The sequence below is a fragment of the Pristiophorus japonicus genome, chromosome 22, assembly GCF_044704955.1.
Source record: "Pristiophorus japonicus isolate sPriJap1 chromosome 22, sPriJap1.hap1, whole genome shotgun sequence".
Classification (NCBI taxonomy): Eukaryota; Metazoa; Chordata; class Chondrichthyes; family Pristiophoridae; genus Pristiophorus; species Pristiophorus japonicus.
The window spans coordinates 51,299,071-51,316,646 of record NC_091998.1 but is presented as its reverse complement, the minus strand read 5'-3'; the positions used below and the strand labels follow the sequence as shown (position 1 = coordinate 51,316,646).

The 17,576-nt window shown below is 46.2% G+C and overlaps 1 protein-coding gene across 2 annotated transcripts in view; it reads right to left on the bottom strand.

The window, feature by feature from the left end:
- The window catches only part of LOC139235026 (glutamine--fructose-6-phosphate aminotransferase [isomerizing] 1), a 104,258-nt gene that overhangs the window by 61,784 nt on the left and 24,898 nt on the right, over positions 1-17,576 (bottom strand). For both annotated transcript variants that reach the window (XM_070866119.1, XM_070866120.1), the window contains exons 5-8: positions 14,828-14,886; positions 13,314-13,448; positions 9,875-9,936; positions 5,271-5,350 (exon numbers count right to left, since the gene is read on the bottom strand). In XM_070866119.1, coding sequence (XP_070722220.1) covers positions 5,271-5,350; positions 9,875-9,936; positions 13,314-13,448; positions 14,828-14,886 — 336 coding nt within the window. The remainder of the gene's footprint in view (positions 1-5,270; positions 5,351-9,874; positions 9,937-13,313; positions 13,449-14,827; positions 14,887-17,576) is intronic.

Genomic DNA, 17,576 nt, shown 5'->3' with positions numbered 1-17,576 from the left:
CAGCCATGATCTTATTCAAAGGCGGAGCAGTCTCGAGGGGCCAAATGGCCTATTCCCGCTCCTCGTTCTGATGTAAGCATAATCTTCTTGCTCAGGTTCTTAACTTTATACCTTGCTTTTCCACAAGGGGGCACTACACAGCCATCAAGAGCAGGAACCCTGGCTAATTTTTCCTCCTTGATTAGGGACATGGAGACTAATTGTCATGGCCCATTGCCTCTTGGCCTGAGATCACCTTAACTCAGCTCAGACCGGGGATCACACCCGAGAACCTCCCCGATCTCTGCGGCTCCGAGCCAGATCACCACTCGGCCATCGAGGGAATCCAATTTGATTCATTTACGGCTCTGTGCCTCCTCGACACAACAAGATGCCCTGTTCTTGGACTGCTCGGAAGTGTGCTGGTAAGTGGATGATTTCCCTCCCCTCCTTGGATTTCCCTCTCAGGCATCGGAACTGCAAGAGGCCTAGCAGTTGCAGGGAGCAGCTGCAGCGTTGCCGGTGGTCAGCCGGTGCAGCTGCACCGGGGAGGCAATAAAGGAGAAAGAAATCGAAAGGCGACGTCACAGCCAAGGGGGTAAGTGATTGGCTGATGATTAGTAAGTAGTTTTCTTTTTTCTTTATCAGTAAGTAACCTTTAGCCTTGTTGCCAAATTAAGTTAATCTAAGGGTTAAGACATGGCAGGAGAGCTCGGACACGTGTTATGCTGCTCCTGTACTATGTGGGAAGTCAGGGACACTTCCAGTGTCCCTGACGACTATGTGTGTAGGAAGTGTATCCGCCTCCAGCTCCTGACGGACCGCATTGCGGCACTGGAGCTGAGGGTGGATTCACTCTGGAGCATCCGCGATGCTGAGAATGACGTGAATAGTACGTTTAGTGAGTTGGCCGTACCGTAGATAAAGGTTACACAGCCAGATAGGGAATGGGTGACCAACAGGAAGAGCAGTGCAAGGAAGGTAGTGCAGGGGTCCCCTGCGGTCATCCCCCTGCAAAACAGATACACCGCTTTGGGTGCTGTTGAGGGAGATGACTCATCAGGGGAGGGCAGCAGCAGCCAAGTTCATGGCACCATGGGTGGCTCTGCTGCATAGGAGGGCAGGAAAAAGAGTGGGAGAGTGATAGTGATAGGAGATTAGATTGTAAGGGGAATGGATAGGTGTTTCTGCGGCCGCAACCGAGACTCCAGGATGGCATGTTGCCTCCCTGGTGCAAGGGTCAAGGATGTCTCGGAGCGGGTGCAGGACATTCTGAAAAGGGAGGGTGAACAGCCAGTTGTCGTGGTGCATATAGGTACCAACGATACAGGTAAAAAACGAGTTGAGGTCCTACGACACGAATTTAGGGAGCTGGGAGCTAAATGAAAAAGTAGGACCTGAAAATCTCAGGATTGCTACCAGTGCCACGTGCTAGTCAGAGTAGGAATCGCAGGATAGCTCAGATGAATACGTGGCTTGAGGAATGGTGCAGTAGGGAGGGATTCAAATTCCTGGGACATTGGAACCGGTTCTGGGGGAGGTGGGACCAGTACAAACCGGACAGTCTGCACCTGGGCAGGACCGGAACCAATGTCCTCGGGGGAGTGTTTGCTAATGCTGTTGGGGAGGAGTTAAACTAACATGGCCGGTGGATGGGAACCTATGCAGGGAGACAGAGGGAAGTAGAATGGGGGCAGAAGCAAAAGATAGAAAGGAGAATAGTAAAAGTGGAGGGCAGAGAAACCCAAGGCAAAAAATAAAAAGGGCCACATTACAGCAAAATTGTAAAGGGGCAAAGTGTGTTAAAAAGACAAGCCTGAAGGCTCTTGCGAGGAGTATTTGTAATAAGGTGGACGAATTAATTGTGCAGACAGCAGATAACGGATATGATGTAATTGACACATCACGGAGACATGGCTCCAGGGTGACCAAGGCAGGGAACTCAACATCCAGGGATATTCAACATTTATGAAGGATATGCAGAGAGGAAAAGGAGGCGGGGTGGCATTGCTGGTTAAAGAGGAAATTAATGCAATAGTAAGGAGGGACATTAGCCTGGATGTTGTGGAATCGGTATGGGTGGAGCTGCAGAATACCAAAGGGCAGAAAACACTAGTGGGAGTTGTGTACAGACCACCAAACAGTAGTAGTGAGGTTGGGGACAGCATCAAACAAGAAATAAGGGATGTGTGCAATAAAGGTACAACAGTTATCATGGGCGACTTTAATCTACATATTGATTGGGCTAACCAAACTGGTTGTAATGTGGTGGAGGAGGATTTCCTGAAGTGTATTAAGGATGGCTAATCTTCTAGAATTTTTTGAGGATGTAACTAGCAGAGTGGACAAGGGAGAACCAGTGGATGTGGTGTATTTGGACTTTCAAAAGGTTTTTGACAAGGTTCCATACAAGAGATTGGTGTGCAAAATTAAAGCACATGGTATTGGGGGGGTAATGTATTGACGTGGATAGCGAACTGGTTGGCAGACAGGAAGCAGAGAGTCGGGATAAACGGGTCCTTCTCAAAATGGCAGGCAGTGACTAGTGGGGTGCCGCAGGGCTCAGTGCTGGGACCCCAGCTATTTAAAATATACATTAATGATTTAGATGAAAGAATTAAGTGTAATATCTCCAAGTTTACAGATAACACTAAGCTGGGTGGCGGTGAGAGCTGTGAGGAGGATGCTAAGAGGCTGCAGGGTGACTTGGACAGGTTAGGTGAGTGGGCAAATGCATGGCAGATGCAGTACAATGTGGATAAATGTGAGATTACCCACTTTGATGTTAAAAACATGAAGGCAGAATATTATCTGTATGGCGGCAGATTAGGAAAAGGGGAGGTGCAATGAGACCTGGGTGTCATGGTACATCAGTCATTGAAAGTTGGCATGCAGGTACAGCAGGCGGTGAAGGCGGCAAATAGCATGTTGGCCTTCATAGCTAGGGGATTTGAGTATAGGAGCAGGGAGGTCTTACTGCAGTTGTACAGGGCCTTGGTGAGACCTCACCTGGAATATTGTGTTCAGTTTTGATCTCCTAATCTGAGGAAGGACGTTCTTGCTATTGAGGGAGTGCAGCGAAGGTTCACCAGACTGATTCCCGGGATGGCAGAACTGACATATGAGGAGAGACTGGATCGACTGGGCCTGTATTCACTGGGGTTTAGAAGAATGAAAGGGGATCTCATAGAAACATATAAAATTCTGACGGGACTAGACAGGTTAGATGCAGGAAGAAGGTTCCCGATGTTGGGGAAGTCCAGAAACAGTGGTCACAGTCTAAGGATAAGGGGTAAACCATTTAGAACTGAGATGAGAAGAAACTTCTTCACTCAGAGAGTTGTTAACCTGTGGAATTCCCTACCGCAGAGAGTTGTTGATGCCAGTTCGTTAGATATATTCAAGAGGGAGTTAGAGATGGCCCTGACTGCTCAAGGGATCAAGGGGTATGGAGAGAAAGCAGGTGAATGATCAGCCATGATCTTATTGAATGATGGTTCAGGCTCGAAGAGCCAAATGGCCTACTCCTGGCACCTATTTTCTATGTTTGTACGTTTCTATGTCTCTGAGCCGTACAGGAGGGCGGTTATTACTACAGCCCTGTAGAGGCCTGGTCTTCAAACACTCTCTTTTCCTCAGGCGGCCAAAGGCTGCACTGGCGCACTGGAGGTGGTGTTGAATCTCGTTGTCAAGCATTATCAGCTTGGCAACTCTGTACAGCAGCCTGGCGGAGATCGGCAAGTCAACCGAATGTAGTTCAACACACAACCCTCCACGCTGCTGCAGCTTGCAACGGTGCCAGGTCAATGACTTCCGCCAATTCTGGATTCACATGCGAGAAGGCCTCTGACAATCATATTAACGACCTTTCAAGTGAGGTTGTGCAAGACTAAACTGAACCGTAATGGAGCAATGCTGACTCACAGTCCCAAACATGTGTGAAAAGATGTGTCCCTCAATGAAGGGTTGTAAATCTGTGGAATTCGCTGCCTCAGAGAATTGTGGAAGCTGGGACATTGAATAAACTTAAGACAGAGATAGACAGTTTCTTAAACGATAAGGGAATAAGGGGTTATGAGGAGCGGGCAGGGAAGTGGACCGGAGTCCATGATCGGATCAGCCATGATCGTATTAAATGGTGGAGCAGGCTCGAGGGGCCATATGGCCTACTCCTGCTCCTATTTCTTATTTCTTGTGAAATATCAGTACTTAAATAAAGCAATCATTTATTTCGCTTTATAAAAAATGCTCACACTTTGAACTTCAGTCATCAGAGATTGGTATGACAGATTACTTAGTTGCAGGACACAAGGGTCATAATGCCAACACAACACGCTCCTATCCAGGCAAGCTATGCTCAGAGAAAGACCATTACTGGACGCTGCCACAAGAGGTGGCTGGGAAAATGGGAATCGCTCTAATCAACTCTTAAAGCAGAACCAGTCAGCTGGTTACAGAATGGCATTGCCTGTCCTGGCTCATGGCCAGGGTATTGTGTGGAGTATGTTGAAAGCAGGCAGGGACAACAGGAAGTTAAATAAAACACTTTTAGAAGTGCCACGTATTAAAGGAGGCCAGTCTCTGAATTACATTACATAAGAACATAAGAATTAGGAGCAGGAGTCAGCCATTCGGCCCCTGGAGCCTGCTCCACCATTCAAGATCATGACTGATCTTTGACCTCAACTCCACTTTCCTGCACTATCCCCATATTCCTTAATATCTAAAAATCTATCGATTTCAGCCTTGAATATGCTCAATGACTTGAGTCTCCACAGCTGGGTTAGGGAATTCCAAAGTGAAGAAGTTTCTCCTCATCTCAGTTCTAAATGGCCGACCCCTTATTCTGAGACTGTGACCACTGGTTCTCGACTCCCCAAGCCAGGGGGAACATCCTCCCTGTATCTACCCTGTCAAACCCTGTAAGAATTTTGTATGTTTCAATGAGATCACCTCTCATTCTTCTAAACGCTAGAGAATATAGGCCCAGTCTGCTCAATCTCTCCTCATAGGACAATCCCCCCAGCCCAAGAATCAGTTTGGTGAACCTTCGTTGCACTCCCTCAATGGCAAGTATATCCTTCCTTAGGTAGGGAGACCCAAACTGCACACAATACTCCATGTGTGGTCTCACCAGGCCCCTATATAATCGCAGTAAGACATCTTTACTCTTATACTCAAATCATTTTGTAATAAAGGCTAACCATATGAGCTTGTTGAGGGAATAACTCAACAGAATCCCATAACAAGGTGTGGTTCACATCCTACAGAAGGCCTTAGAAGTCCTTTACCTGAGCGGTACAGTACAGGGATGTGGTCAGTGGAGAGTCTGTGCTCACTTCGCACGCCTATCAGCAGAGGGCCCCCACGCCTGGAGAGAGAGAAAAAGAAATAGATGAACACTTATTATCGAACACTGTTACACAACATAGGAACAGAATTCAGCCATTGAGCCCCTCAAGCCTGTTCCGCCATTCAATGAGATCACGGCAGATCTGAACGACACTGTGTATCCAAGTACGTCAGAGTGAGAGGATCTCAGGACCAAACTAAACCTAACTGCCCCACCACTGCTGGTGAAGATAACAACAACTTGTATTTATATAGTACCTTTAATGTAGTGAAACGTCCCAGATCCACAGGAGTATTATGAGATGAAAAATTTGACACCGAACATCATAAGGAGGAATTAGAGCAGGTGACCAATAGCTGGGTCAAAGAGGTAGGTTTTAAGAAGTATCTTGAAGGAGGAAAGAGAGGTAGAGAGGCAGAGAGGTTTAGGCAGGGAGTTTCAGAGCTTGCGGCCCAGGCAGCTGAAGGCACGGACACCAATGGTTGAGCGATTATAACCAGGGATGCACCACAGCAATGTGCTCCAGTTACTAGCTTCAGGCATGAAAGGGCAAATGCTATGGCTTCAATCATGGTGGAACTAATTTGACGTCCCATTAAAAACCGTAATAGTATATACAATTATATATAATACAATGAATGCCTAGAGTACTGCGTAAAGTTTTGGTCTCCTTATTTAAGAAGGGATATACTTACATTGGAGGCAATTCAGAGAAGGTTCATTGGGTTGACTCCTGAGATGAGGAGGTTGTCATATGAGGAAAGGTTGAGCAGGTTGGGCCTATACTCATTGGTGTTTAGAAGAATGAGAGCTGATCTTATTGAAACATATAAGATACTGAGGGGGCTCGACAAAGTAGACGCAGAGAGGATATTTCCCCTCGTGGGGGAATCTACAACTAGGGGACACTGTTTAAGAATAAGGGGCCGCCCGTTTTGAACTGAGATGAGGAGAACTTTCTTCTCAGAGGATCGCAAGTCTGTGGAATTCTCTGCCCCGGAGAGCTGTGGAAGCTGGGACATTTTAAGGTGGAGATGGACAGATTTGTGCAAGATAAGGGAGTGAAGAGTTATGGGGAGCGGGCAGGGAAGTGGAGCTGAGCCCAAGATCAGACCATGATCGCATTAAATGGCGGAGCAGGTTCGAGGAGCCGTATGGCCTACTCCTGCTCTGATTTCTTATGTTCTTAACGCATTAGGGAATTAGATCGCGAGTATTAAAATATGGAGGATATCATCTGTGCTCCCTGCTAACTTCAAAATATATTAAGAATCTACAACCAAAATCGGTGTACCAGCACTGTTTGGCATGGTTACTGAACAAGACTGGACAAGCTGTCGAATTTCCAGCGTTTTAGGGTTAACTGCTGCACATTATTTTGATACTACAAGGCAAATTGGCACGTGAACTTCATTTAAGCTGAAAGAGATGAGCTAAGTGGCACTGATCAGCCACAGGAGGTTCCCTGGCCTCTCAGTCAGCTATCTCGGAACTTGCAGTTCCACCAACATGAAAATGTATCCTGTTAACTTTTAATTAAATGCAGGGAGAAGTTAGTTTAATCGTGGAAGGCTTTAATTGGAATCTTACCACGAACCAAAGAGTAGCTTTAAGCCAAGGGTTTGGTCAAACAAAGGCCCCTTCATTGTTACCCTCGCTAATTAAGTGCAGATGCGTTTGTGAAACTTTAATTAGAATACTAGCTGCGATGGAGAATGGCAACTAGTTAGGCTGCCTCAAGAAATGCTTTATTTCTGAAGGACTTAAGAGGAGGTTTTTGGTCTCAGATATCAGAGGTAAAAATAAGGAGCAAAACAAAAAAAAAAATCAGATGACGACAAGCGCAGGCGTATGGTGGGAAAATGTTGATAAAAGTGTGCAGATCAAAGGTAGAACTGTGGAACAATAATTCAGCTTGTATGAGTTAGTAGAAGCACAAAAGACAAGTTAATATCCTCTGAACAAAAAATACTCTGTAAATACCAACTCACTAGCAAAATCATTTTCTTGGAACCTGCACTTTTCAAAGCCCACAATTGTGTTTGCGGGTAGTTAATTGGGAAAAACAGCTACTCTCCTCTCATTTGTTTTGTTCAGAGATGAACTGTGGGCCCATAACGTAGCATTCTAAGTGCATGCAAGGAGATAACTAACATTGCGAAAAGAGGACGCCTGCCAACTAAAAAAAAACAGGGCAACCTACCCAAAATTGTACCAGAGGTCAAACAGGCACGCACAAATAGCAATTAGACTGCTTGATCAAAGGGGTCAAATGTCGTCACACTGGTATCACAGACTTAAATAGGAAGTGCTTGATTGCTAGGTATCACCTTGTTATACAGAGAAATTGCCAAAGAATGTTTGATATTATTACCACCAAGCTACATTAAGTTGAACCAAGCCATTGACAGGTTGTTGTGATTCTGAAACCTGTGTTATTTGTGATAATTGTGTTGATAAGTTCACCTCATCTTTGAATTAAGTCGTTGCTGTCAACACTGACATCAAACTGTGACAATGTTCAGCCCTTGATTGAGCTGTGGCACTCTCGCCTTCGAGTCAGAAGGTTGTGACTTCGCGTCCCACTCCAGGAACTGGAGCACAAAAATCTAGGCCGACACTCCAGTGCAGTGCTGAAGGAGTGCTGTACTGTCGGAGGTGCCGTCTTTCGGATGAGACGTTAAACCGAGCCCTGTCTGCCCTCTCAGGTGGACGTAAAAGATCCCATGGCACTATTTCAAAGAAGAGCAGGGGGAGTTATTCCTCAACCAACATCACTAAAAAAGCAGACGATCTGGTCATGATCACATTGCTGTTTCTGGGAGCTTGCTGTGCACAAATTGGCTGCCGCGTTTCCCACATTACAACAGTGACCACACTCCAAAAAGTACTTCATTGGCTGTAAAGGGCTTTGAGATGTCCGATGGTCATGAAAGGCGCTATATAAATGCAACTCTTTCTTCTTTGGTTATCTGAGCGAGCCACAGCTGCTCCAAGCCCGATCCCCTCGACAGTCTTTGTCCCCTTTCCTGACAGTATGCTACAGTAAGCATTGAGCAGATGTTGAGCTGATGTTGCAATCCATGCCTCCCAATGGCCACACTGCAAGCAGCTCCCTTCCTAATTTGAGTCAGGTTATGTCGGATAACTCAAGGGCAGTTCAACTGTCACGATAAAACGGTCGACATCAACATAAATCCTGATCCATTTTCTTTCAAGACAAATCCTGAACTAAAAATATAAACTTTTCTCCAATAAAACTAACATATTTCGATCATTATTTTCAGTAACAATGGTCTTGGCAGATGATAGGTCCTTACTATTCAGTATAAATGCACACGAGGCCCATTCTTGAGAGGTCAGTCTGTGACCTGTCCTTTATTCCTTAGCACTAAGTGATGAAGGTGGAGCTTCCCCTTTTATACCTGAAGGTCCAGGTTAGGAGTGTCTCCCACCTAGTGGTCAGTGTTCTCACGGTGTACAACTTAGGTCAGATTATACATGGGTTACAATGCTGGTTGAATACATGACAGCAGACTTTGATAATCTCAACATTTAAAAAAAAAATTATTTTATAGTATGGCTTCTCTTCTCTCAGTTTGTTTTCCACCCAAATGTCTGCAATTCATTTATTTCAAAGCTTTTTTTCCCCTTTTCTTGCCTTCCACCCTTTCCTGTAGTGCTGTGTGTAGTATTGAGAACCGATTCTCGACAGCTTGCTCATTTCAGGCTGAGGTGCATGGAGGTCCAGTGGATTTGTCAGCTGTCGAACCACATTCATCTTTCTAGCCAAATACACTTAAATACCTTCCACTGTAACATTAGCTATAAGCTGTGGCTCAGTGGATAGCACTCTCGCCTCCGAGTCAGAAGGTTGTGGGTTCAAGTCCCACTTCAGGAACTTGAGCACAAAAATCAAGGCCGACACTCCCGCACAGTGCTGAGGGAGCAGAGCACTGTCAGAGATGAGACGTTAGACGTCTGCTGTCTCAAGTGGACATAAAAGATCCCAAGGCACTATTTCGAAGATGAGCAGCAGGGGGAGTTATCCCCGGTGTCCTGGGCCAATATTTATCCTTCAAATCAACAGATTATCTGGTCATCACATTGCTGTTTGTGGGAGCTTGCTGTGCGCAAATTGGCTGCCGCGTTTCCTACATTACAACAGTGACTGCACTCCAAAAGTACTTCACTGGCTGTAAAGTGCTTTGAGACGCGTCCGGTGGTCATGAAAGGCGCTACAAAAATCCAAGTCTTTCTTTCAATCTATAACTCCCAATGTTCCCGCTAATTTTCTTTGGGGTGCGTGGTCCCTTTTATGGGCCGAGCGGCCCATTCAAATTTACGTTTTAAAAGCCACTGAGCCGATGGTGTGGAACCTCCAGACTGCTGCGCTGCCGTGCAACTCAAGGCAAACATTGCTCCCCGTGCCTTCTCTTTTCCTTCCTTCCCCCCCCCCCCCCAGTAGCATGTGCAGAATCTGTCCTAGTGCCCGTATCGCGAAACAGGAGAGGTAAGTAGAGCGCCCGCCGATCGACATACCTTGTGCAGACAGCTTCACCTGGGTAGTGGATACTCTTCAGCACCAGAGCAAAAGCCCCTTCCTAGAAAACAAAGCACATGCTAGGATCAGGACAAAACGCAAGTGGAGCATCGCACTCGTAACCAAACACAGCAACTGGCTCATGCAGTGAAGCCCTGCACTTTTCCTCTTGGCCGTTCCAAGTTTGATAAATGTTACACCCAAAAGGGTGAAGCCCAGATGATAATATCCTCCCCGAGGGACTAATTGGGTCAGGCAGGAGGTTTTGGGTGGTGCTGTTGCTGTTTGTTAAACTCTGCTTTGTGCTCACGTCATAACGGACACAGTACCCAAGCAACATTGGGGGGGGGGGGGGGGGAAGCGTCTCGGATCAGGGCAGGGCAGCATTCCAATCGAGGGGCTCTGATCTCATCGCAAACCTCACGAGGGAAAGTTCAAGCAGTTCATGAATATTTAGATGAATCCCAGACGTTGGATTAGTGCTCTGCGCTCACCCAGCACTGCTGCGCTGCACTTAGAATATAATGAAAACAGAGACTTCTGATTGTGGTCCGGCTGCAGCGCAAACTGGCTACTTTCACGTGAAGGTTCTCTGACATCATTGGAGTTTTACGTCAGAAGGACTCGGCAACTCTCAAATTTTACAAGCCAACACCCGAGGGCACATTGCATTGCCAGCTCAATTTTAACTAACTGCGCCAGAGCTCACTACGTGCATGCAGATAGTGTGTGTAAAATAAATATTTCAACGCACAGCAGATAAACTCACGGTGGGTGCCGAAACAGCTTCTCTGCTCACAAATGAACTGACAATACAAATACCCCTTTCATGGCTTGCAAATCATAAAAAGAAAATCGAGCATTTATATAGTGCCTTTCACAACCACCCAACGTCTCAAAGCGCTTTACAGCCAATTAAGTTATTTTTTGGAATGCAGTCACTGTTGTAATGCAGGAAACGCTGCAGCCAATTTGAGCACAGCGAGCTCACACAAACAGCAATGTGATAATGGCCAGAGAGTCTCTTTTTTTGTTGTGTTGATTGAGGAATAAATATTGGCCCCAGGACACCGGAGAACTCCCCTGCGCTTCTTCGAAATAGTGCCTTGGGATCTTTTACATTCACCCGAGAGCTGTGGCTCAGTGGCTAGCAGACTTGCCTCCGAGTCAGAAGGTCGTGGGTTCAAGTCCCACTCCAGGAATTACAGCATCAAAATCTAGGCTGACACCCCAGTGCATTGCTGAGGGAGCGCTGCACTGTCGGAGGTGCCGTCTTTCGGATGAGACGTTAAACGTCTGCTGTCTCAAGTGAACGTAAAAGATCCCATGGCACTATTTCGAAGAAGAGCAGGGAAGTTCTCCCCGGTGCCCTGGGGCCAATATTTATCCCTCAATCAATATAACGAGAACAGATTATCTGGTCATTTATCACATTGTTGTTGTGGGAGCTTGCTGTGTGCAATTTGGCTGCCGTGTTACCGCCAAAAGTGACTACACTCCAAAATACTTCATTGGCTGTAAAGCGCTTTGAGCCATCCGTGAAAGGCACTATATAAACGCAAGTCTTTCTTTCTTTAGGTAGCGCCTTTTACATCCTCAGGATGACCCAAAGCATTTTTTAAATGTTATTTTGTAGGAAAATACAGCAGTGAATTTATGCACAGTGAGGTCCCACAAACATCAATGAGAGGAATGATTAATTAATCTGATTTGGTGTTCTTGATTGAAGGGTAAACATTGGCCAGGACACCGGCAGAACAACTTTGGTTTTCTTGAATAGTGCCCTGCTATCTTTTATGTTCACCTGAGCCAGCAGACGGATCTTTGGTTTAATATCTCAGCCAAAAGATGGCACCTCTGACCATGTAGTACTCCATTGTAGCACACCGAAGTGTTAACCTAGATTTGTGTGCTCAAGTCTCTGGAGTGGGGCAAGAACGCACAACCTTCCGGTTCACAGATGAGCGCACTACCCATTGAGCCACAGCTAATCATTTGTAAAGCTGTGCGCGAAACTTTTAAACCAGGTCATTACATGTATTAGATTTTCTGATTTTAGAAAGGTCACCATTTACAATCAGTTTTGAAAAAAACCCTATTCATGCACACAGTTCTTGGAGTTAACCTTCGCTGCCCAATATCCCGACTCCATTACGACAGGTGGATGGTATCTGGACACAGTTACAACACGAGATGGAGTTTGGGGAGCAAAAGAAAGGCCATGATTGTGGTCATTTTAAATTGTTTCAATAATTTGATCTAAGAAATTGCAACTTAAAAAAAAAAGTTTAAAAAGACTTGCATTTATATAGCGCCTTTCACGACCACAGGGCATCTCAAAGCGCTTTACAGCCAATGAAGTATTTTTTGGAGTGCAGTCACTGTTGCAATGTAGGAAATGCAGCAGCTCATTTGCGCACAGCAAGCTCCCACAAGCAGCAATGTGATAATGACCAGATAATCTGTTTTTGTTATGTTGATTGAGGGATAAATATTTGCCCCAGGACACGGGGGATAACTCCCCTGCTCTTCTTCGAAATAGTGCCATGGGATCTTTTACGTCCACCTGAAAGGGCAGACGGAGCCTCGGTTTAACGTCTCACCTGAAAGACGGCACCTCCAACAGTGTGGCACTCCCTCAGCACTGCACTGGGAGTGTCAGCCTAGATTTATGAGCTCAAGTCTCTGGCGTGGGACTTGAACCCACTGAGCCAAGGCTGACACTGTAAGTTTAACATCTCAGCCAAAAGAGAAAGAGACTGGGCAGTCGTGCGACGAGGGTGAGAACGGCAGAACAGGGACAGCCCATCTCCCTGGGCAACACGATCCAGCGCCCAACTTTAGCCCATGCCTCAGGACAATTCTTTCCCAGAAAAACAGCGATTTAAAAAAAATATATATTCCTTTGATGGCGCAGTTGGAGAAGCTGAGAGACGGCAAGTGAGCGTGAGGGGGGAAAAAAAGTTTTATCTGCAATAAATGCCGCAGGAGATTAAGCTTGAAGTACGTTTGGCATAGGGTGCCAGGAGCTTCAAAGGAACATAAGCAATCCAGATCACTTTTTGTTTTAAAGCAAGAGGGAACATTTTACCAGCAGAGGTAGTGAAATAGCAAATCACATTGGGACTTATAAAAGATCTGGATGAATTCTTGTTTGGAAGTGCATTTATCTGTCTAACCTACCCTTCCAACCTCCCGAAAGACCCCTTACTGGTTGTACAACTAATAACCCTGTATTACACTTCCAAACTGGAATTCAGCCAGACTTTTTATAAGCCCCGAGGTGATTTGCTATTCACTACCTCTGCTGGTAATGTGTTCCCTCTTGCTTTAAAAAAATAAGTGATTTAAATTTCTCATGCCCGAACCATTACTATGCATGTTAATCTTTGCTTTTAAGTTACAAGGAAAAATAACGTTCACAGTCTAAAATATTACCAGTTGTTGAATGACCCTCTCCACGAGGGTGGCAAAGCTGATATCGTCATTTTCACGGTTGTCGTACATGTACTTGACCAGCTTTGCAATCGACTCGGTGTCAGTGTCGGATTCAAATTCGTAACCTTTGCTTTCCTGCAAAAAACAGAGAGATGCCTCAAAATAAACGGACACTAAATACTCAATCAGCAACACAGCTATTGCAACTGGGTGGCGGAAATAAACGGCGTATATTGCATCGCAGTTGCGTCTTTGCCGGCTGCTGCAGGAACATAGCGATTTTCTCCCCATTAAATTAAAACACTGGTCAATAAACACAGATTGCCAGACAGCACGGTGCAGTGCAGCATCAATGTATCACACCAAAGGGTGAACGATCGCAGGACAATCCCCTCTCTGCTGGGATCCTAATCTGGCCTATGCTGCAATAGGTGATGCCAAGTGGAGGCCAAATGCAGAGTGAAGATTAGAAGACTTGCATTTATATAGCGCCTTTCACGAGCACCGAACGTCCCAAAGCACTTTACAGCCAATGAAGTACTTTTGGATGGCAGTCACTGTTGTAATGTGGGAAATGCAGCAGCCAATTTGCGCACAGCAAGCTCCCACAAACAGCAATGTGACAATGACCAGATAATGTTTTTTGTTATGCTGATTGAAGGACAGATATTGACCAGGACACCGGGGATAACTCCCCTGCTCTTCCTCAAAATAGTGGCATGGGATCTTTTACATCCACTTGAGAGCAGACGGGTCCTCGGTTTAAGGTCTCATCCGAAAGACGGCACCTCCGACAGTGCAGCGCTCCCTCAGCACTGCACTGGAAGTGTCAGCCTAGATTTATGTGCTCAAGTTCCTGGAGTGAGACTTGAACCCACAACCTTCTGATTCAGAGGCGAGCGTCCTGCCCACTGAGCCACAGAAGCAGTGTTGCCACCTGGCTGTTGTGATATTCGACATCTCAATGACCATATTGGGACCACTGGGAAGGTCATTCACCTCAGCTTCAAGAAGGTATGTGAACAGGCGCGCCGCTTACATTCAGAAATAAGCGTGGGGGCATTTCGCATCCTCTCATGGAAAGTAAGATTTGTTTTCGGAGAGTTGTTAGAACAAGCCACAGGGGTAGTTCGTGACTCAGCCAAGCCTTTGTCGGAAAGCCAGCTCCTGAATCGGAAGGAAATAGTAACACATTCCCAATAGCCCCCCGTTTCAATCAAAATTGTTTTATCAAGAACTGTGGCAGGTTGGTTACTAATGTTTATTGGACAGGGAAACTGCTCGATAGAAGCTGTCCGCTTAATACGGTTTAAGCAGCGCCCTCGTAACTGATGCCAATGATGACGACAAATGGTTTGCGCTGTCTGCCCAATACAGTCGGCTGTCCGGGATAAGCGGGGACAATGTAAGTAATGGGGGCTGTATTTAAATTTATTTGTACTCTCTCTCTCTGTCAACAAAGAACAACAAAACGCCACGCCTGCAAATAATTTTTTATATGTATATATACGCACCAGGAATTTCTTCAGGTCTTTGTAGTTTGTGATGATGCCATTGTGGATAACGATGAACTCTGAAAATAAAGAATAAAAGCATCATGCTGTTAACTCTGTTATTTAAGTGAGAGAGAGAGAGAGAGAGAGAGAGAGAGAGAGAGAGAGAGAGAGAGAGAGAGAGAGAGACACCAGGGAATGATAAAACCTGTTAGTCCAACATCTGTTGTGGGGCAGTTAGTGGAATCAAAGCCTTCCTGATAAAATGCAACATCCCCACTGACACCTGGGAGTCCCGAGCCCAAGACCGCCCTAAGTGGAGGAAGAGCATCCGGGAGGGCGCTGAGCACCTCGAGTCTCATCGCTGAGAGCATGCAGAAACCAAGCGCAGACAGCGGAAGGAGCGTGCGGCAAACCAGACTCCCCACCCACCCTTTCCTTCAACCACTGTCTGTCCCACCTGTGACAGAGACTGTAATTCCCATATTGGACTGTTCAGTCACCTGAGAACTCACTTTGAGAGTGGAAGCAAGTCTTCCTCGATTTCGAGGAACTGCCTATGATGATGACTGGAATCTATAATTAAGGACAGAGTGACTGAGCACTTGGAGAACTTTAGGCTGGTTAGAGAGAGACAACATGGATTTGTAAAGCAAAATACTGCAGATGCTGGAATCTGAAATAAAAACAGAAAATGATGGAAATATGCAGCGGGTCGGGCAGCAGCTGTGGAGAGAAACAGAGTTAACACGTTCCAGCTCGACAATCCTTCGTCAGAACTGAATAAAGTCCAGTTTTGTCCCTTTTGTCATTTAATCTCTCTCGCCTCCCATCCTGTCACAGACCCTCCCTTTTGTTCCTTCCTTCCCTCCCCCCTTTCCCTTGCTTAAACACCTGTTACATCTCTAACTTTTTCTAGTTGTGACGAAGGATCGCCGGCCTGAAACGTTAACTCTGTTTCTCTTACCACAGATGCTGCCTGGCCCGCTGAGTATTTCCAGCATTTTCTCTTTTTTATTATGGATTTGTGGACGGGTAAGATCATGTCAAACGAACCTAATGGAATTTTTTGAGGAAGTAACTGTAGTAGTAGACAGGAGAATGTCTAGGGATGTAGTTTATATGGAATTCCAGAAGGCATTCGATAAGGTTCCACATAAGAGACTGTTAGCTAAAATTAAAGCTCATGGAATTGAAGGCAAATTATTGACCTCGTTAGGAGATTGGTGAGGTGCTAGAAGAGCGAGAACAGAGATAATGGGTATGTATTTGAGTTGGAAGGAAGGGAATACTGGTGTCTCACAAGGATCTGTAACGGAGCCTCAACTATTCAACGGGAATGACAACTTGTATTTATATAGCGCCTTTAATGTAGTGAAACGTCCCAAGGCACTTCACAGGAGCATTACGAATAAAAATTTGACACCGAGCCGCATAAGTAGAAATCAGCACAGGTGTCCAAAAGCTTGGTCAAAAAGGAGCATCTTAAAGGAGGAAAGAGAAGTGGAGAGGCGGAGAGGTTTATGGAGGGAGTTTCAGAGCTTGGGCCCCAAGCAACGGAAGGCACGGCCACCGATGGTTGAGCAATTAATAATCAGGGGTGCTCAAGAGGGCAGAATTAGAGGAGCGCAGACATCTCCGGGGGGGGGGGGGGGTTGTGGGGCTGGAGGAGATTACAGAGATAGGGAGAGACGAGGCCATGGAGGGATTTGAAAATAAGGATGAGAATTTTGAAATCGACGCAGTGCTTAATCGAAAGCCAATGTAGGTCAGCGAGCACAGGTGTGATGGATGAGCGGGACTTGGTGCGAGTTAGGACATGGACTGTCGAGTTTTGGATCACCTCTAGTTTACGAGGGGTAGAATGTGGAAGACCAGCCCGGAGTGCGTTGGAATAGTGAAGTTTAGAGGTAATAAAGGCATGGATGAGGGCTTCAGCAACAGATGAGCTGAGGCAAGGGCGGAGACAGGCGGTGTTACAGAGGTGGAAATAGACCGTCTTAGTTATGCTGCGAATGTGTGATTGGAAGCTCATTGCAGGATCTAATACAACACCAAGGTTGCGAACAGTCTGGTTCAGCCTCAGACAGAAGTTGGGGAGAGGAGTTTGTGGCGGAAACCGAAAGCAATGGCTTCGGTCTTCCTAATATTCAATTGGAGAAAATTTCTGCTCATCTGGACAATTTAAAGACCGTGTATTTATATATTCAGTATATTTGCCCCAACCTGTCATCGAGCTACAGTAGACAGACGACAGCTGCGTCTGCGCACATACAGAGGCTGAACTCCAGGACATAGTCAACGTATTTACTGAGGGGTGTGAAAGCATGGGCCTTACGCTAAACATCAGTAAGACAAAGGTCCTCCACCACACAGCACCACCCCCCAGTCATCTAGATCCACGGCGTGACCCTGGACAACGTGACCACTTTTCATATCTCGGGAGCCTCCTAACAATAAGAGCAGGCATTGACGACGAGATCCAACACCGCCTCCAGTGCGCCAGTGCAGCCTTCGGCCGCCTGAGGAAAAGAGTGCTTGAAAAGCGCCCTCCTGTCTGGCTCAGAAACATGGACCATGTACAGTAGACACCTCAAGTCGCTGGAGAAACACCCCCAACGATGTCTCCACAAGATCCTACAAATCCCCTGGGAGGGACAGAGGCACCAACATTAGCGTCCTCGACCAGGCCAACATCCCCAGCATTGAAGCACTGACCACACTTGATCAGCTCCGTTGGGCAGGCCACATTGTTCGTATGCCAGAAACC